Here is a 20,525-nt window from a genome sequence, read left to right as displayed (position 1 = left end):
CTGTCACTAGGAGTTTGATATTCTGCAGCATTTGGGGGACTGTCAATATTTCAGAACAGACACAAGACTGTCCAGTGCATCACTTCACACTCAGGATTGTCATTTCCACGTTGCTAAGTAAAGAATAAGAGTTCTTTAGCAGTGTGGGAGAGGAGCCAGAGCCCTCTGTTCTCAAGTCATTTATTAGCTTCTCGTGTCTTCATTGTAGTGTGTAAATGTCACATCCCGCATTTCAATGAGGTCACTGGAGCTGTGCCATCTGACATCCAATGTATCCTTTGTTCTATGCACAAAACTACCCCTCCTTGCAGCAACAATATACCCTCCAAACTGTCAGCCTGGTGCCCACCTCACTCCAATCCTTTCATCTGTGCGCCATTATTAACTCTTTGTGGTACACATTGCTACCATACCAAAATAAAATCTACATATAATATTCAAAACTGAAAGGGGGGCCATCTATTTTTCCTAATTTTTTATAATGGTGTTAAACGCTTTTAAAATAACACTGCATAAAGTGCAAAACCTACCTGACAATGACATCAGGGTATTATGAATGACATACAGCCAAGTGCACTTTCGGGGAAACAACTGCAAAGCGAAAAAATTTAAAATTACAGAGATAAAGAGTACATGTTCCAGATAACACAGCTAAAATACAGCTAGCCTATCTGTAAACAATAGCAATTACCTGTTCCATTGTGGCTTCATGAAGCTCGTTCAGATTTAAGGTGTAAATTCCATCCTCTGTGCCAAAGATTATATATTGGTCTGATAAAAAAAAAAACATGTTACAAGTTCAGAAACAGGAAACAGTTTGCTTTGCTAGGATGGAAGATAGATGAGATTGATTTTTAGGAAAGATGTGCTAACATGGACAACCCCTAAGTGCCTGACCACAGTAGGGACTTCACTGGTTCAAGGTCAGAGGTGTCAAACTCAAATCAGATAAGGGGCCAAAATCTAAAACACAAGCTAAGTCACAGGCCAAACTTTTTATAAAGATACATAGTCTTAGTAGAAGTATAGATCCTTCCTCACCCTGAGACACCATATCATGTCAAGCATAAACAAACTCATTCTGCATCGACTTTCTCTCGGACATTTTGGGAGTGATTGCTTTTTTGTTCTTAGCAGCTTTTTCTGAGGTAGGTTCCCTGACCTATCTTGGCCTGTGAGGGCAATAGAGCCACTGACCGTTCTGAGATGGAGGCCGGTGTCTCGGAGTCTGGAGACATTGCTAATGTAGCATCCCACTGAGATTCCATACCTGAAGCAGCAGCATACTACTGGCAGCAGGAGTGGCACAGTCATGCTTAGTGCTGGGTCTCGGCAGGAGAGTGAAGAAGCAACTGGGTTCCTTCCACCTGCAGCAAAGTCAGGCACTTGTGTGCATCACCCTGCTTCTACCTAGTTTTCTGGGACTGGGTCCTCCTGACTGCAAATGTCAGGTGCCTGGATGTGGCAGTCCCCACGGGCCACTTTAAACAGCCAGACGGGCTGTTTACTACAGGTGAGAGACACCTGTGCTCTAGGTAGTAAAGCAAGAATAGGATTAGATCCCATAGCATGGACTTCACCATATCATGCCATACATCAGCACAGGCAGTTCCCAACACTGACAGGTTCACAGTAATCACTTGTGTTTTGTTATATGCTAATATACCTTTAGTATCTGGATGTATCCATGATGTGGCACAATTTATCTTCAAAGGGCACCCATCGAAAACCTTTGAAAAACAGGCTCCCATCTAGAAAATTATTTCAAGACACTGATTATAACTGCAAACAAAACACACAGGTCCATCAAGACACTGATACATCAAGCACACATACAATAAACATTGGAACATTGGGATAGTTTACATTGGTCTTTGTTTTTCACTGTGTCCGATTAAACGTCACCTTTACCCAGTATTTACTAACGATTAACAACTGTAATATTATCTGTAAAATATCCATGACCTCTATAGCTGACTGCACTTTAGAGTAATTAATTCTTAAAGATCAGAGACACTGGTTTTTAATTGGTTTTTAAAAGGGTAAAGAAGAGTTTAGTGCCTCTTTTGGGAGCAATAAAGATGTATTTCTGCACAATGCCTATAGAGAAAGAGAGAAAGATAGAGAAAATTGTGACCTTATAATAAAGTATTTTTACTGCTGGTTTAAATTATTTAAATACTTTAATTTGCATAGTCTGGGAAGATCCACCTTAGGCCTAGTTGAAGCATTAGCTATGCAATCATACAGATGTTGTACTAATAAATCTATTAAATAAGTCAGTCCTGTTATGGCAGATATTCTAGGTGTCTGAATATGCCTTTGCCATCCTAAAGGCAGCAAGTGTAGAGCTAGAGTGTACTCTCAGTAATTTGCAAAAATCTGGTCTAGCTTCCTTTCTCCTTTTCTGCAATACAAGTCTGCATAATGACAATAGCAATGAGGGGTGTGGCTGTGACTCAGCTTTGCCAGCACTAGAATGCTCACTAGAGATAACCTTTCCATGTCTTTCAACAGATGTTAAATACTTACAAGTACTTTTGGGGTGGGTGGTAATCCATTTATTGCTGGTTTCTAGAAGACAGGCAACAAAGATTTATCATTCGCAATGTAATGTACAGCGCTGTGTAATATGTTGGCGCTATATAAATTATGTGTATTATTAATAATAAATGACAGAAAATGTTATTGTTTGTCTATTATATGACCTACTTAATTTGTGTGTCCAGAACAGGAAGTGAAGCATGCAAAGCTGGACATTCTAAGCTATGAATGCAGATTAAGGTTCTCGCAGTTAGAGACATCACCCTACGGAACTTTAATCTATAGGTTAGTCACAAACAGGTAAAAAGGAAAAGCACTGCAACAATTAGAAAAAGTACTGACCGGAAAATCCTTCCTCTCCTTCTTCTGTGGTAGCTGTGGCCTGTGACTTTCACCAATTGCGCTACCTAGTCTTTCCCCATTGCCTGCACAAAAAAAAAAATTAAACAAATTAAATTAAAATGCATGCTATATAAGGAATAAGTAAGAAGCCAGTTTGTCAGTGTAAGCAGAAAAACAATGGTGATGATTAAAGCAAGTGCATACAGGCAGTGAAATGGGAATGATGAAAGCTGCCAAACCAGCATGAAAAACTTAAAGCACCTGCCTACACCTGGGTATTGCCCATCTTGTCTACAACACTGGAGATTACTGATTTCTCCACTATAGGAAGGATAACCATCTACCTCCGTGGACACAGATCAGGCTAGAAGGTGCTAGATGCAGTAAAGCCACAAAGCAGTAAGCAGGGAGATGTATGGAGGCAGTCCATTCTATAAGATGGCTGAAGAGTATGGAACGTTACATGTGTGAAGATGCACGCCGTGACCATCTCATACAATGATCAGTTTATGAAAGGCAATGGGGCCAGAAAGAGCTAAGGCCTGAAAGTGACAGTGTGACATGAGAAAGAATGGTTATGTGCTTCCACCTAAACTCTGCAGGTCACCTAAATAATAAACAGAACCACACGGGAGAGAAAGTAGCCAAAGGGCCAATGCCCGTCTCAGATTTTACCTGCTGGTTCAGCCCCTTATTGCAATATTTACCTTTACTTTCCATTTCAGTGATACAAAATGACTTGTGAAGAAATCTTCCAAAGTGACAAATACAATAATAAATACCTGGGAAATGTAAAATCTTTCACCATGCTATTTTTTTTGGAGAGTTGTCCAAATCTTGTCCTAGTGACCACATGTAATCGGGGAAGAGTTGAGACAAAATGCCCACTAGGAGGACACAGGCAGCTGTGAAAATATGGAGATCATCCTAAATTATTCTAATAAAAAAATAATTGTTTTGAAGTTCCCCTTTAAAAGTAAACCTGTCACAAATCATCAGTATTTGCAGAGATATATATCTATAGATATCTAAGATGAACACATTTTGACTTTGCTTGTAAAAGCTAAGCTTACCCCCACACATACACTTCTATCATTAGAGCCTGCTATAGAGTGCAGCAGAGGCTATGTTCTGTTGTAGCCCAGACTTGCAGCTTATGTTATGTTGCAGTCCAGGCTTTTCAGTAAAAACCCTCTTCATTCCACCTCCCGATGCTTCATATTGATCAGTAAAGGGACTCCTACATAATAAAAGACCAACAGCTGGCTTGACGAGTTTTGGGGTCAAACATGACTTTAGCGGATTGCATCTCTGTATCTTTCCCTCATCTTCCCATGCAGCTATTACGATTTGAATCCTCAGCTTGGCCTGTGGACCCAGACTCAAATAAATTTAGATACAAGATCCTATAGACATTATATAGAGATGATTTTGACTAAGCCTTACCCTCAAAGTTTTGCTTTGAAATGCCTTCATAAATATAACTTCTTGACAAGTTACTGGTATGTAGATTTAAAGTTGTATATCTGATTTGATAGATCCTCAAAGAAACTCCTGCCTCCAATGCCTACTCCTATGGGAATTGGAGTGAGATTTGTCAATGTAGGTAGGCTTATATTGCAAAAGAGATTTTGGATGTCTTAACTGCAAAAAAAAAGCTCCTCTTCTGGAAGCCAGCAGTTTCTTTTAAATGTATAATGAGGAATGCATACGCAGCTTTGTGCACATTCCTACCATAGATTGATCTCGGGATGAATTACCTACTGTACACATGCTCAGAGGTTAAGTCATACCAGGGTGACCAAAGAAGACAGCCCAAAAAAAACAAACAAACCTAGATTAAGATCAGGAAAAGAGTCCTGATAAAACAGCTTGAATCATTAGAGGGGAGGTAAGTACAGCAGACTTTAGGTCTGGATGTTAGTGCTATCACTGTCTATATAGTTATGAAAACCTAAAACCCTGACATGGATGCTCCCTACTGCTAATACCTTTTCTACTCCCCTGCCAAAAAGCTTACTTCAAAGAAATGATATCTTTAAATTCCAGGCCAAAAAAAATTTATGGCAAAATAAATCCTTCACATCCCCCATGTGACAGCATTCAGGCATTGTAGCTTTGGATATTCAAGTGCTGCAGATGAAGGGAAATATAAACAACAAGAGGTTATGTTACTAAGAAGACTGTAACTGTGCTTACATGAGCAAAGTACAGTGTTTCTTTAAGTTCTGTTCTTTATATTTTGTTCACACACAAACCCACTCTCTCATTCACAGAAACCTAATGACCTGCAGAGTTAGAATGCCGAAGTCAAAAAAAAAAAGCAGGTTTCATGGAGTACTAAGAAGTCATATTCAGGCAGCCGCGGTGCATAGTGTTAGCCCATTTCTGGCAGGGCTGCAGAAGAGTCTCCGATCTCCCTGCCACTGCTTTGTGCTATTTACCCATCTCAAAGAATTTACTGCTGGTCAGTCCAGGACTGCTGATGCTGCTAGAGAGTACATTATTGGGAGGTGCCGTATGGCGACCACAACCTGGTGAACTTTGCCTCCGATGGAATGGGGAACCCCTGTTATCAGGTTGATGTTTGATTGTGCTCGATCTTTCGTCGTCGTCATTATTCTCCGGACAGCTGTTCATCCTCACCGGCTATCAGAAGAAAGGCCAAACGTTAGTTTCATCACATTAGAGCAAGCAAAAAAAAAAAGTAAACAACCTGAACTACATATACATACAAAAATTTTACCTTAGGAGGTAGAGGTGGAGGAACAGCTTTTTTCATAGTAGAACTGAAACAAAAAGCATTAGCAATAAGATATAAATACAATCCATCCACCTGCAGCAATGGACACACACAATCCATAGTGAAGGATCTGCCATCTTTAGCATATCTAATTACTATTACCTGTGAGATTCTATTGTAATTGGTTTAACAGAACTGAATACATAAACATCAACTATTTCCACATACTAAGACATGGGGGTTGTTAAAGTAATCATACTGCAAATTTTATTATTTGAGAAAGTTCTCTTGTAAATAAATTTGACAGTTACAATCCTACTACTAATATCTACACTGTATTCACAGCTACAGTACCAGGTGGGATGCTCTTTACTGGACAAGCTTCCGGAAGTGTGTGATTTCTGCTAGCTCACCAAGTGCTATTCTTGCACTGGCCCCTAATAAACTTTAGGACACAATAATGACTTGGGGACCAGCAGAATAACTCACAGCACTTGTTGAAGAACCCATCTTCTGACTCCAGAAGCTTGTTTGATTTAAAATATTCTTTGGGCACCACAGCTCTTAAAAAGAGTGTAGATCAATGATGCAGAAGATGGAATAGGCAGGTATAATATTTCTTCTTTACAAGGTAACCTTTTTTCTATATTTTAATTTTGAAACAGAGTTGGTTTAAAGTTACTCAAGTAACTGTAAAGTCAAACCCAAGAATTAAAATATAATTTAGTGCAGCTTACAAGAACTTTTTGAATTAGAGTTTTTGATCCAGTCACCATTTATAAAGGTTCACTGGTTTCATCCAAGGAAATAAGTGTATTAGGACTACACAACACCTCATTGCTCCGTAACAAAAGGTGAAAACTGATAATATTCTTAAACAATTTAGTTTAGTGCACAGAAGTTACAAGGATGATAGATTTTGGCAGGTTTATTGGTTATTGTTATGTAGGTTTAGAAAATATATTTATCCTAAATGAAAACCAATATAGCCACCACACCTACAGACTAGTAAGCTGCAGTACATTACACTTTCTCCTTGAGCTTAAATACAGTGATTTTTGAATGAGGATACGCCAAAGGGTATCTGTTCAGCTCTAGAATTTTACTTGGCTGCACATTCCTAATAGTCTGTTTCAGTTTGTCAATTTCCATAGAGGGAATGGAGGCTTGAATTCCCTGAATCTGAAAATTATGCAATTGATTCCCTTACAGGGTATCTGGAAAAGGACTTGAACTTGTCAAGGATGATTACTTTAAAGACAGTAAAGTTTCTTACTCGTGGCTTGCTCCATTGGCAAAAGGATTCCAACTATGTGAAAAATCGTTATCGTGACTTCCTCCCTAAATGGATAAAAGAGAGAGAAACAGTTTTAAGTCCTAAGAAAAAACACAAAACACAAAAAAATATATCTCGGTAATTCCTATAAAGAAACTTTTTCAAGCACTTCCACAAATTGCCAGTAGGAGCTATCAATGCACTGTTGAAAAGTCAGTGTTGAAGGCTAAACACACACAATACTAGTAACAAAAGTAATCCATTAGGTTTCTCTACACCACACAAAGCACTCAAAATAAAAAGGCCAAAACAACCCTCAGCACACAGAAATTTAGTACAATTCACTTTTCGTGGTGACAAACATTCCGATACAAATGCACCCTTAAGAAAAGTAAAATTCTAAGCTCATAATTGAAGAATGAATGAATGCAACACTGGATACAGGAAACATTTTTACAAGGTTATCTTGTTGACATAATCTTGACATTATATTTATCATCATCCAAATTGTTTTTTTACTCCACTTAAGAGATAAGTGAGGTTAAGTGTTTGGTTAAGGTAATCAATTACATCAAGGGCCAGAGGTAGGACATGCATGTAGTGTAAAGAGCATGGCAAGAAAAAGCTCAGGTTTGCTTTACTTCGTCAGTTTCCCCCGATTTTTTTTTAATATATAGATAGACAAAGGCAAGAAGCGGCTAAGCATCCCCACTTTTAATAACTGAAATATAGATTACGCCACTCCAAATTGTATGCTTAGTTACTGGGAACATAACGGGGTAGATAGCAAAATAGCCCACTAATGTAAGGTGCACATTGGGGTATCCCAAGTAAGAATTCCTAGACTACCGGGTCAGTAATAAAAGGTTGTGGGGTAGTTTGGAGTTAGATTCCCCTATGATAGTTATCATAAATAATATTGATAAAGTGTCAAAGCACCATCATTAAATAGGTGCAGCTCCCACACCTTGTGTGGCTCTTTAAAGGTCAAAGGTGGGACACACAATGTTTTTTTTAATCACTGCCTAGTGATAGGGCAGAAAACCGAAAGGCTAGGTGACCACCCTCAAAAAAGGGGTGCAGGGCCAAGGATCTTACACGCCAAAAGAAAAAAAGTTTTTTTGCCATTCATTACTCTGGATTGGCATGCCAGGTCATAAGACCCAGCACTTTCACAAAGTCCTAAAGATTTATTTTGGCAGAACACCCAACTCACAATTTCATTGGCTTCTGTCTCCTTCCTGAGTGGAGGCTCAAACTGCAGTTTGTCAACTAGAAAGAAAATAACACAACATTAGATACAAAGGCAAAAGAAAAATGGCAATACCTTGGTCTCAAAAAGGTCTCAGTGACATGGACAGCAATGCATAATATGTCGGTACTAAATAAATAAATGCTAATAAAAGCAATTTATACAGTCTTTTTTGTTTTTCTGACCAGTACACTTGTAATACATTTTTTTATTGTCTAGATCTATCTGGGGATTGCTAGGCAGTCACTACATAAGGCCTTACCACAACCTCTATGACAGATGCTGTCAGACTGGATAGCAAAAGTAAAATGAATCACTTTAAAAATAATGCTGACAAGCAGAATACCATTTTACAAGTCAAAATACAATAAATGGTTGTACCTGATTTGCACAGTATTAGCAAAGTGTATTTACTTTTAAACACTTCATAAACAATTTGTATCTGCTTTTATACTGGAATGTAGAGGAAGTGCACACGGTGAATTTCTGTCAATAGGACACAAAGAAAGCTGTGTATTTAGGAAGCATCCAGTGAAAGCTGCTGGTCTATTTAGTTCCTCTTTATAAGGAGGGAGATTGCAGCAAACCTGAACTTTGAGACTGAAAATCTCACGGTCAAGTATACACCACTACACAATGGCAGTAGAATAACTGAGCAGGAAGTATGAAAAAAATTAAAAACGGTGTCTTTGTTTGGCTTTTGTAATTAGGACATGGTGTATTTAGTGATTCAGTTACATTCCCCTTTATTTCTGAGAAACACAAACAGAAGACAAAACAAAAAGCTGTGCAAAGGAACATTCATTAAGAAATAAAAGGAAGCTGGAAAAGTAATAGTAACTCTCATTATCATTGTTCTTTGGAGGCCCATGAAGAGTCAAATGTTGGGTAAGAAAAACTCAACTTTGATTTAAGTAAACCCCCCCCCTGCCCCCATCCCACCGATGCCAATAATGCGATGTAGGTGCCTACGTGACCATTGACACCTCAACTAAAAGCTCAGTTTAAATCAGCTCAAATTGCACAAAAAATGTGTTTAACGTCTCACTACTGTCTTCTGCCAGCCAGGATTCTCTGCTTCCGGTGGGGAAGCATTGGACTCTCAACACCGGGCAGCACGGTGGCTCAGGGGTTAGCTCTCCAGCCCTTGCAGTGCTGGGTCCTAGGTTTGAATCCCAGCCAGGGCACTATCTGCATGGAGTTTGCAGGTTCTCCCCATGTCTGCGTGGGTTTCCTCCGGTTTCCTCCCGCATCACAAAAACATGCGGTTAGGTTAATTGGCTTCCCCCTAAATTGACCTTAGACTACATTAATGACATATGACTATGGTAGGGACATTAGATTGTGAGCTCCTTTGAGGGACAGTTAGTGACACGACTATGGGCTTTGTACAGTGCTGCGTAATATGATGGCGCAGATCTAGCTCTGGCTCAACAGATGCTGTGTCAGACCCCTGCAGAGAGATCACCACTTACTTATAAGGAGCAAGGGTCCTAATTTTTGGCATACTGGCTAAGGGACAGGCTTTTCTACTGCTCTGGCCGATTTAGAACAACAAATGCCTTTTGTATTGATGCACATGAATGTTTTTAGTGGATGTAAAATTAGTTCTGTTGTGGCTGAATGCAAAACTGAAATCTGAATAGTTAGGTACTGTCCTTGGGTACTGAAGTGAGTGGTATCTAGTAACAACCTGAAGCGTCAGTCGTCCAAATATGTTAGTACTACCTGTCATGACAGATACTCGTTAAAAACAAAGCAAAGTTTACCTGACACAATTCCAGTTTGCAGTAGACAACTCAGATGATTCACATACTGGTTTGTCTCAGGAACACTGCATCCAACAGGCATATAGAAAGCCAATCTATTTGTTTGGCATTTTGTAATGGAAAATGGCTAAAATCTGCATCAATTTTTTGGGCTATCTCCCTCCTATCACTTACTGTCCTGCAAACACAACAGAAAGTCATGTCCCTGGCATGTTCCTAATGGAAGGAAAATTCTTCTGTTCCTGTTCTGGTGCCAACTAAAATGTGGGTATTTTATTTTCCTTTCCCAGTAGCAACTGTCATCAGGACACATAGCAGAGAGGAAATGAACAGGTAGCCAGACACTATAAAAAAATCTGACATAGTTCTAATTCCTCAATACAAATTTGCTATAGATACCCTTTAAAACCAAACAACATTCCCATCATGTGTTCTGCTGCAGCAATCTGTAAGAGATATTTCTAAAAAGGCATGTGCTTCTCTCTGCCTGCATCTAATTAGATGTATTAGAAATACCACTCCTACTTATACCACAGATGGAAAGATTTATCGCCAGACATGTCTAAAATGTTATCAATTATAATTATCCTATGTTTTTTCTGGCAATAGTAAAAATAATAAAGTGTTAAAGTGTATGGATATGAGATGATTTTGAACTAGTAGAAAATAAGTGTTGCAATAGTCAGAAAAAAAAGCTTTGAAGCTGAAAACAAATAGACATACAAAATTGAAAGGAAGGCAGTTAGAGCTGCACTTGTTCTCAGGTAGCATCTGTAGGACTCCTGCAGTGTCCCCGACAACACATAGTACTATCAAAAGGTACCTTGTGTTTGTCGAAAGGACAAAACTGGATATCATGCAGAGGTTTTTGTAGGTCATGCTGATTTATGCACCTCTTAACATTGTACGTTGCTGACACTCTACTTTATTCCAGGCAAGTTTTGTTGCTCATCTATGATAAGATGAAAAAAAGGTGAATTTGGAACTTACAGTTTAGCTCTGATGCAGTCCTCTCTGCTCTCACTCCCTTGTTTGTAGAACGAATGGTGTGTCGCACGGCCAAGACTGGCTGCAGGAAAACCACAATGAAAATGATTACTCCTCCCCATAAAACAAGCTGGGATTCCCCATTCTAAAACTAATTTTAAAAAGTAATGGCCTTGAACGCTAATTGCAGGCAAAAAAAAAAAGCACAGTCAACCAGAGAACTATTCAGGCTACCCAGGAGACTGTACTAAGGTAGAATATTTTAATTTCTATACAACCTTAGAAATGTTAATTGTACCCAATCGGTATCCCAAACAATGTACCTTTTATATAGAAAAAAAAAAAATAGGAGTGCATTACGTGGGTGCCTATGTACTCTTGTACATTGTTAATCTGCAGAGTAAGATCTAAGGCACTGCCACCCCTATTAGGAGATTAAAATTGAGATAACGACAAACTGTTACCCTTGCTGCAGAAATCAAACTCCTGCCTATGCAGTGCAGAACAAGGCACAGTAAATGAGTATGGGGGGGGGTCTAGAGAGACCTAAATACTGATGACTTGACATTTGCTTACTATGAGCCTTTTTAAACCTAACTTAAAAGTGTAACACTTTCTACTTTTTCAATTGCTTTCAGCAATAGAATCCCAGGCAGAGCATTTTACGCATCACGTTTATAAAGTTTTCCAGTAATTGTTTTCACTGGGTACTCTTGTCCCACATCGCAAAAAAAAAAACAAAAAAAAAAATCATAAAAGCCTTGACTGGTAGCATGAAAATCATAGTTAGTGAGGTTGAAAAAAAGACATATCCCATATAAAACACCCTATGGACATAGTTGATCTAGTTGACATAGTTGAAAAAAACCTTGTTCAATTTGCTCCAGGAGAAAAAATCTTTCCTAATTCCCTGAGACAATCGGATGTTCCCTGGATTAACAGTCTCTGTTATCTTTACTTTAAAGCTTTGCTTCTAAATTGTTTTAAGATATCTTTCACAGTAAAACTGTTGGACTGGAGTGAACAAAACTAGCAGGTCCTTCCAGGTACAAAATGTATCTCATTCCCCTTCCTCCTACAGGACAATGCTGGTGCTTGGCCAATCATACACCCAGGGCTGACGTATGGAGTGGATACAATTCTTTTGCCTTGTGTAAGCTTCAAGTCACGGTTTAGAACTCCCACACTTACTGGCTGAATGGGGCAGAAAAGGAACAAAAAGAACAGGTACATGCCTTTGGTGGGATTAAAAAAAAAACTGTTATTGTTCTTGTCCTTTGTTGAGAAGAATAAACAAGTAACATACCTCCAAGTCATCCTCATCAGGTTCAATATAATGGTGATGATGATCTGGGTTGTTGACTTTATCAAGCAGCTCCAACGCCAGAAATCTGGAAAGTCCCCCTTGTGCCACAAATGTATGCTGGAAAAAAAATAGATAAATCAGGGTTAGACAAGGGGAGATTGACAAACTTTAAATGGCAAAGAAGGTAAAAACTTACTGTTAGCAGTCGCTCTGCAGTTGGTCTTTTCTTTGGGTTCTTAGTAAGAGCGACTTTTACAAAGTTATGAAAAACTGGAGTCCTAAAGAAGACAAAGTTATACATTTATATGGATATGAAAAATATAAATGAGAAAAAAGTCATAGAATCTACAATCAAGACAATTAATAACTGAAGTTGGAGTTCAAATGCAGGAGATTCCTAAAGGAACAGAAGGTGTTAATACTTTTCAACTGTCTATGTGCCACTGATCTCCCCCTTAATTAGGAGAAACTTCCATCAGGAAAATCCTAAAGAAACTGCAATTTTGAAAGTGACCGACTCCTGGTTTACTGCACTTCCCACTACTTGCTCACCTTCAGACCCAAATTTTGTTGGAACTAGAGTCTAGTATGAGAAGAAATATGAAGGCAAAAGGGGAAAACAGTAACAGAAGAAAAAGATATAAAGCTACAGATTCTGAAAAGAAGAAACAGTAAGAGTGGAAAAAAACTGGGAGTGTGGTGTGGCTAATGACAGACAGTGGTTTGGATGGGTAGGTATGTATTTGTGTCTAAACTACATGCTGACCGTTTTGTAGACTGACTTTGTAAGGGTGAACTTACCATCTGAGTTTCTCCTTCAGTTTGGGAGGCTGGAAGTTGCTCTTAGACATTAAAAACAAAGCTCTGTAAAAACGAAAGGATTGTAAAAGATAAATTTATGGAATACAAGTATAGGTTAGAGTAATGCTTACAAACACCAATGGCAAAGCTGTATTTCAGTTTTAGAAGGCTATTGGCAGCAGAATCACTGCTTGGCTCCCAACGTCCTCAGGGAACCCCAGGGGTGAAATCTTTGTGCCCTGAACTAAGGCTAGGTACACACATGCAATGGTCCTTTTCCGATAATCGGCTCAGGGCTGATAGCGGATGAGATTCTTGCATGTACAGTGCTCCTCGTCTGAACGACCATCCTGGTGGATCCATGCAAGATGGACGACAAACAACCGTAATGGAACTAAAGGGGAAGAGAGCGCAGCAGGGTGCCGCTCCATGGTTCTCCCCCTCCCCTCTACATAGAGCGGAACAGTGCTGTATGTACAACACTCGTTCATGCATCATGCAGTTCTTTGTCGTTGGAAAGGATCGTGAAAGATCATTCCTAATGAAAATTATTGCATGTACACATAGCCTAAGTCTTTGGCAAGTGGGATTCCTGGTGACAAAACAGGGACATGGGCTTTCAAGACTAGTGGTCGTGGAAAATCCCAATAGAAAAGTTCAACCCCTGCTAGCTAAGTAATTTAAGCATGCAACATAGTGCAGTCTGCGGCCTGTGAAAATTCCCGTTTCTGTTCCAAAGACACAACAGAATGTAAAAGTGCAGGACTTCCAAAATCTATAGTTTTCACTGCAAAAAGCTGTCCTTGAGTTTTCTCATGTAGCTCTGCTCTTTTGACAACTATAAAATGTTGGATTTTCCACACTATCTATAATAATAATATTAAAAGTTACAAGGACAAATATAAAGACTGGATCTCTCCAACAGAGACACAGAAAGCAAAAAACCACGGGTAAAGATTGAGCTTTACATACTTTTAAGAATATTTGTATATGACTATCAGTAAAGCATTTAGTCTGTACTCACTTTTACACTGACTAATGTATTAATTTCATCAAAGCAGTCTTGTAGTAATCCTAATAAATGGTATAGCTTGATAAAGGGTAATAAAAGGTTCGAATACATAGCATTGCTTTAAAAAAAAAAAAAAAAAGGCTTCTGTGTACCCAACAAACTCTTAAAGGGCTGTGCAATTACAGCTAATTATCTAGAGGTGTATTGATTTTAGGGCTCCCCAAAAAGCCTCCGATAGTCAAACACATATCCCAGATTTACCACATATGTAAATAAAGGAATGCACCTTCAAAATAAGGACTTGTTCTGTATGGAACAATAAAGATCTAAGCCTGGCAGAACTGGATGCCAACAAAATCTAAATTTTGGTTTTGCTAAGCTGAGCAAATAAGATTCTGAAAGCTTATTGCAATGTCTTCTTTTAAAATATAGAATGTCATATTGAATAATAAACATGTTTTACTGGAGGCATTTAGCACAAACACAAAAGTGACATGAGCTGTTTTAGACATTAGATCTCTGAAACCATAACCAAAGCAGACCTCATTGGATGCAGATCAAACAATGGCGGCTGCAGTTCTGCAAGCTCTATAGAGGTGATGCCAACGGCCCAGATATCACAGAGCTGATTGTAGCCTCCGTTCTTCTCTACTGCTGCCACTTCTGGGGCCATCCTGTGACAAAAAGACCATGTATTGTCATATTCTATTGTCAAACCATTTATTATTTCTAGAAAATGACATTTATACTGATTGTTGCAACACATGGCTAGTTCTGGTTTATAACATTCTAATGCATAATGCAGATTGTGCAATGTGTTAAGAAAGAAAGAACAGTTTTTGGTAAAAAAATAGAATATAATCTACTCCCCCCTTCCTTCCCCAACACTACATAAAGGAAAATGATAATGTGATTATGGGGTACATAACATACAAATTGTACTTCCTTTAGACTTTTCCATTCACAAGGCCCACTGTACCCCAAAAAGTGGGGAGAAAGTCATTCCTTACCAGTATGGGGTTCCGATAAAAGAGTTCCTTTTGGCAATTGTCGCTGTTATTTTAGCTGCCACACCGAAGTCAGCTGTGAAAAATGAAGTAAAAAGAAAAAGCCATGAGAGATGACAGAAAAACAGTTTTATTATGTATCTGCTCACTAAATACAAGTGACTATTTGTTTTTATTGCATCCAAGCCTGAAAAAGGAAAAGCAAACCCAAAATTGGACAGACAAAAAAAAAAAAAAAATGTGTGGCCCTATGCCCAGGCTAAATATTACTATGCTGGGCATTGGGCCACAAATTTTTTATTAGGAGGTTTGTGATGGAACTTTTCTTGCTGTGATATATGGTAGTTGAGAATCAGGGTGGGAAGAAGAAGTGATAACAGTTTTCAAAACTCGCAAGGAGATACTCTGTCCCCCTTAACCCACTATATAACATATCATTTAAATATCTTTCTCTCACAACACATCTTTCCCTCCTATCTGTCATTAGGTGGCTACAAATCCTCTTTATCATCCTTGTATTCATTATATTTATACCAGGTGATCCTGCCAGTGGCACTCTCCTAAAGTAACAGTTTGTACTATTGAGTGCAAATATGTGAGAGCAGTGTTGTCACCCTTTTTTTTTGACTTAAACAATTCTAAACAACACTACATGCTCTGAAGCCCAGAGAACCACATATCCAGACCTGATTTGCACTATGGAAGTTCACGGTAACAAATCCTTACTCGCTGTAGATTTCTTGTGAGAAATGTTTGCCCTGTCTAATAGAAATCAACAGGGAAGCCTTAACCTATTTTCTACAAGGACACCCCTATAACCTTCCTCATCACCATTATATAAGGTCGTAGGAGTTTTGGCTTTCAGAAAAAATAGCTAGAAAGGCCGATAAAATTTCAGTTTCAATTCAGTGCACATGAAGAGTCAAGGACACAAAATTTCAAGCAGTATCTGCAGGTATGTTTCTGTGCTTGTACAAAATGTGCCTGAAAAAGGAAACTAATGGTGGCACCATATCTGTGAACTGGTTAGCTATATAAATTCTACATATTTGTTCCCCGGTTTAAATATACTTAAATGAACAGCTGCACTTTCCAGTGTTCTAAAAATATCCACAACCATTAAATGGCAGAGAACTAGAAAACCCAGCACGCCTTATCAGCCAGTGATTTGAAAGCATTTTGATAAATGTAATGCTATCATGGAGCAGCTGTAGGGTTCTGTTTTAAGTAGGAGTACCTTCTCTGCAACAAAGTAAAATAAAAATCTGCAGACATTACCTAGTTTGACATCTCCATTGTCTGTAAGAAGTATGTTGGCACCCTAAAAAACAAAATAAGACTTGTTTTAGAAATATAGACTGCATGATCCTTCTAGTCATTACAGGAGAGAAATATTTTTCATCAGGTTATAGCAACACGTTCAGTTGTTCACCAAATCAGTGATATGTTGACCCTTTTATCAGTGAGAATTCTTATTTTGTGCATAGCTTTCATCACAGTAAGAAAACTGAGTTTCTCCATTGTGAGCTTGCTCTCAATGCCATTAATAAATATACATCACACTTTCTTCTTTTCTTCAATTTAAATATGGCTGAAGATTTTAGAGGTGCCTTTGAGCAAACATGCCGCTTCAATATATATTTGCAAATTAATGCAAAAGGTCCTTATTTAGAAAAAAAAATGGATTTCAAATGCTTACTACTGCAGTTTTTTTATGGTGTGCAGTAGGCATACAGTGTTCCTACAGTGCAGCATCCATATAGGTTATATACATTTTAAGGCTCATTCAGTGCTTTTTACCCAGTTGGGAATATGGATCCATAGTGGCTTACAGAAAAATGCCAAGAAACCACTAATGTCATTATAATGAAATGAATACTAGTGGTTAAAGAAAACATTCACCTAAAATAGAGGGTCTGTTTACATTGTCTGGGCCCTTTCCCTTTGTAAATAGATGAAAAACCTACCTGTAAACTGTAAGGTTATATTTATATTTACCTTAGCCCCTTATCTTCAGCATCACTGAATGTGACAATATTGGACTTCTAGAAAGGGTTCTTTGTAACACTGAGCAGGTAAAAATGTGCAAATAGATATCCAACCCAATGCAAAACCATTTTTAGCAAGGTTTTTTTTACCTGCTCTGTGTTTCACAAAATCCTCCTAGAAGAATATTCATGACATATGGGTAGAAAAGGTGGTAAGGTAAGTATACCTTTATCCTGTACAGGAACATTTTTCATTTGGACCTAGAAGTTCACTTCATTTGGTGACACGGTTGGTTCTTGTCAACCAATTCCATACACAGGAGAATCTATACAAGGCAACCACAATGCTGGACAAATGCTTTTATAGAAGTTTCCAGATGTTTCAGAAAAACCTGGTACCACCTGAAAACCACTATGAAAACCTACAAACATCATCAAGGGCTAACTGAATTTTATTGGATGCCTGGTAAGCAGTAACTATGCTGTAAAGGGTGAACAAGCCCATATAAAGTTTCTTTCTTTTTTCCCTAACATGAAAAGAACGAATTACATTGAAACTTTGGCCCAAGATTGGTTTGTTTTTTGTCTGCTTAAAAATAGTAATTCTGGGGAAGAAGTTGGCCCCTAGCAATCAGAGGCAAGATATATGTAAATATATTTAAAGGCATTCATCCATTTTCTGTCTGTAGGTAGCTAACTTCATCTGAGGGCACATTCAGGATGTCACTGTACTACTTTATTGTGGTACATAATTTACAGTATGACAACATGGTGGCTCAGTGTTCTTTACAGTATTAGGGTCACAGATTCGATTTTGGCTTACATTAATTACAATAGATTGTGTGCTCCTAAGACAGATAGCTAGTGCCATGATTATAGATTTGAAATGTGATGTTAAGATGTCAATGTGCATATAATACATAATAATTACAGTATGACAATATACAATGCATCACATTACAATGCACATACAGTGAGAACGAATAAGCCATGATCAGTGCAATAAAGTAGTAAGAAGTAGTGACTTTAAAATCTTTACTACAATCAAATCATTTTGTTCTAAATTTTTAGTAGCACCCACTGTCCACGGTATACACACACACACACAAATATACATATATATATTTCACAATTATAAAAATAACTTAATAAGTTACTGTTTTCCCACACCTGAACTCTGTGAAATTAACCCTAATCAAAAGCTAAACCACTATTTAGTCTGACTCCAAATCTCATAATTACCTCTAAACCTAAGTGATGACCACTAACCTTAACGTGTAAACATTAAGCTTCACTTAATTACATAGGCTAACCTTAAGGACCAGTTTCCATTGTTCTGACTTGGCTGCATTCTGGAAAGAAACAATCCTGTGCAGAAAGTATTTAAAGGAACTATTTCCAGCCATTTATGTGTGTGCTTTAAAATTAAAAAAAAAAAAAACCAGCCCGCACCTTTCATTCTATTTTCAAAGGATACACACTTGTTGATCCTAATGGCTTTGCATGCAAATGGAAATTATGATTCACTTTTTTTTTTAACACAACAACTGAAATTGGTTGTTAAAGTAAATCTAATATCAGAATGAATGTTACAATTCCACCACCCATATTACATCAACTACCAAATTTGCAACCAGATTTCTTCACCAGTGTATGTTTCTTGAAATAATTGATCTAGATGCATTTATTTCATAACACTCACCTTAATATCTCTGTGCATTTTCCCCTTACTGTGCAAATATGCCAGACCCTGAATGAGAGAAATCAAAGATTAACATGGGAAAAAAAATGAAAGCAGGGTTCTCCCCAGGCCCTTTTAGCTGGGTGCACCACCCGGCACTTTTCAGCACCCACCCGGCTGTTTTTGGGTGGTTACTAAAGAGTTTGGTTACAATACAGGGCATGCCACCCACCTACAATTTCTTCCCACCCGGCTTAAAAAAAATTCTGGGTTAAGCACTGGAAAGCATAGTTAAAGATAAAATCAAAGACTGGGAAGTCAAAAGGAGAATCAAAGCAAACCAACTGCTCTGATTTCAATAGGCAGAGCATTGGTTTTCTTAAAATTTTGTGCTTGGAGGCCACATTATGAATGTCAAACTTCACTGTCTTTTAGCTTTAGAAGGACCGGACTATGATCATTAAGAGAAAGAGTACTCCATCGTTGGTGGTGGGAGGTAGTGTTCCTCATTATTGGTTATGGTGGAAGGAAGAGTACCCCATCGTTGGTGGTGGGAGGTAGTGTGCCTCAATATTGGCTGTGGTGGGAGGTAGTATGCCTCATTATTGGCTGTGGTGGAAGGAAGAGTACCCCATCACTGGTGGTGGGAGGTAGTGTGCCTCAATATTGGCTGTGGTGGAAGTAAAAGTGCCCCATTCACAGGTGGCGGTGTGAAAAATCCTACTCCCCCCATATAAAAAGCGAGAATTACTGCCTCAAGGGCTAGTTTAAGCTAGGCAAAGGGCCCTATTACCATCATTTCCATTAAAAAAAAAAAAAATAAAGACACACCATGGATTAAGCTAGTTCTTTTTTTACCTGAAGGGTCTCACGACACATATAGGCAATCTGGTTTTCGGACAGCGGTCCAGTTACTATAAAGAGAAATGGATGGACTTGACACTCATACAATGAAAAATGTGTTCTAGTAAAAGCTTTAAACTAGGCACGAGTGTGAAAAGATTGCAGAGCAGGGAACTGCACAGTTTTTAAAAGTTCAGACTTCATCAGAAACCCTTACACCCCTAATCAAATCTAAAGTTTATGCATTAGGATGCATTACATTGCCTCAATTTTGAATAAATCACCTCAACACACAACCAAGTGTATAGAGCGGCACAGTGTTTTGCGGTATAAATGGACCCAAAGGTTGTCTATTATACAGGATAAGTTTTACTTTGCAGTTGTAAAGGTCATTTAATAAAGGGTAAAAGTAAATCATGGTTTCTCTTTCATAAAAAAAATATATTGTTCCCTTTTGTAAGTGTCAACTACTTTTTGAATTACTGAAAAGATCTGGAGAAAAGGTTTTGAAACTGAAAGCTGAAGGGGAATATGTAAAAAAAGCAAAAAATAGATTCCCAAAGACAGAAAACTGCTTCTGCTATTTTGTATCAAGCATGACTGTTGATGAGGGAGAATTTTATTGGCAACATATTAGAAGAAAACATAGCTGCCTGGCCAGACATTAACCTTTGGTGGACGTCAATAGAAAGACATTTATGGAAGTTTTGGAGAGTTTTCGACTGAGTAAATTTATTCTGAGAATAAAAGCTGCTGAATTGGTTTGAAACGACACCGATAATTGAAATGGGCAAAACACAAAATGTTAACATTCTTGTTGAAAAGGATTAATAAAGTATAATAGAAAATCTGCAACAATTCTTTTTTTCGGGGAAAATTATGCTCTAGGCTTTCATTAGTGCTGCACTCTAGACCAAACTGTTAAGCTTTGTGTTTATTTAGCAGTACCACAGGGAAACATGGAGCACCATTTT

At 38.3% G+C, this 20,525-nt stretch overlaps 1 protein-coding gene across 1 annotated transcript in view; it reads right to left on the bottom strand.

Annotated features, from left to right (window-relative positions):
- Positions 1 to 20,525, bottom strand: part of MAP4K5 (mitogen-activated protein kinase kinase kinase kinase 5) — a 68,322-nt gene that overhangs the window by 8,630 nt on the left and 39,167 nt on the right. The window contains exons 5-22 of the mRNA XM_072427763.1: positions 19,567 to 19,622; positions 18,730 to 18,777; positions 16,318 to 16,360; positions 15,043 to 15,115; positions 14,575 to 14,706; positions 13,021 to 13,083; positions 12,416 to 12,497; positions 12,220 to 12,336; positions 10,917 to 10,995; positions 8,122 to 8,177; positions 6,906 to 6,970; positions 5,633 to 5,675; positions 5,331 to 5,535; positions 2,887 to 2,969; positions 2,533 to 2,574; positions 1,667 to 1,751; positions 692 to 771; positions 531 to 591 (exon numbers count right to left, since the gene is read on the bottom strand). Coding sequence (XP_072283864.1) covers positions 531 to 591; positions 692 to 771; positions 1,667 to 1,751; positions 2,533 to 2,574; positions 2,887 to 2,969; positions 5,331 to 5,535; positions 5,633 to 5,675; positions 6,906 to 6,970; positions 8,122 to 8,177; positions 10,917 to 10,995; positions 12,220 to 12,336; positions 12,416 to 12,497; positions 13,021 to 13,083; positions 14,575 to 14,706; positions 15,043 to 15,115; positions 16,318 to 16,360; positions 18,730 to 18,777; positions 19,567 to 19,622 — 1,413 coding nt within the window. The remainder of the gene's footprint in view (positions 1 to 530; positions 592 to 691; positions 772 to 1,666; positions 1,752 to 2,532; positions 2,575 to 2,886; positions 2,970 to 5,330; positions 5,536 to 5,632; positions 5,676 to 6,905; positions 6,971 to 8,121; positions 8,178 to 10,916; positions 10,996 to 12,219; positions 12,337 to 12,415; positions 12,498 to 13,020; positions 13,084 to 14,574; positions 14,707 to 15,042; positions 15,116 to 16,317; positions 16,361 to 18,729; positions 18,778 to 19,566; positions 19,623 to 20,525) is intronic.

The sequence above is a fragment of the Pyxicephalus adspersus genome, chromosome 12 (assembly GCF_032062135.1).
Source record: "Pyxicephalus adspersus chromosome 12, UCB_Pads_2.0, whole genome shotgun sequence".
Taxonomy (NCBI): Eukaryota; Metazoa; Chordata; class Amphibia; order Anura; family Pyxicephalidae; genus Pyxicephalus; species Pyxicephalus adspersus.
The sequence above is the reverse complement of the archived record's forward strand: the minus strand, read 5'-3'. Positions and strand labels throughout refer to the sequence as shown.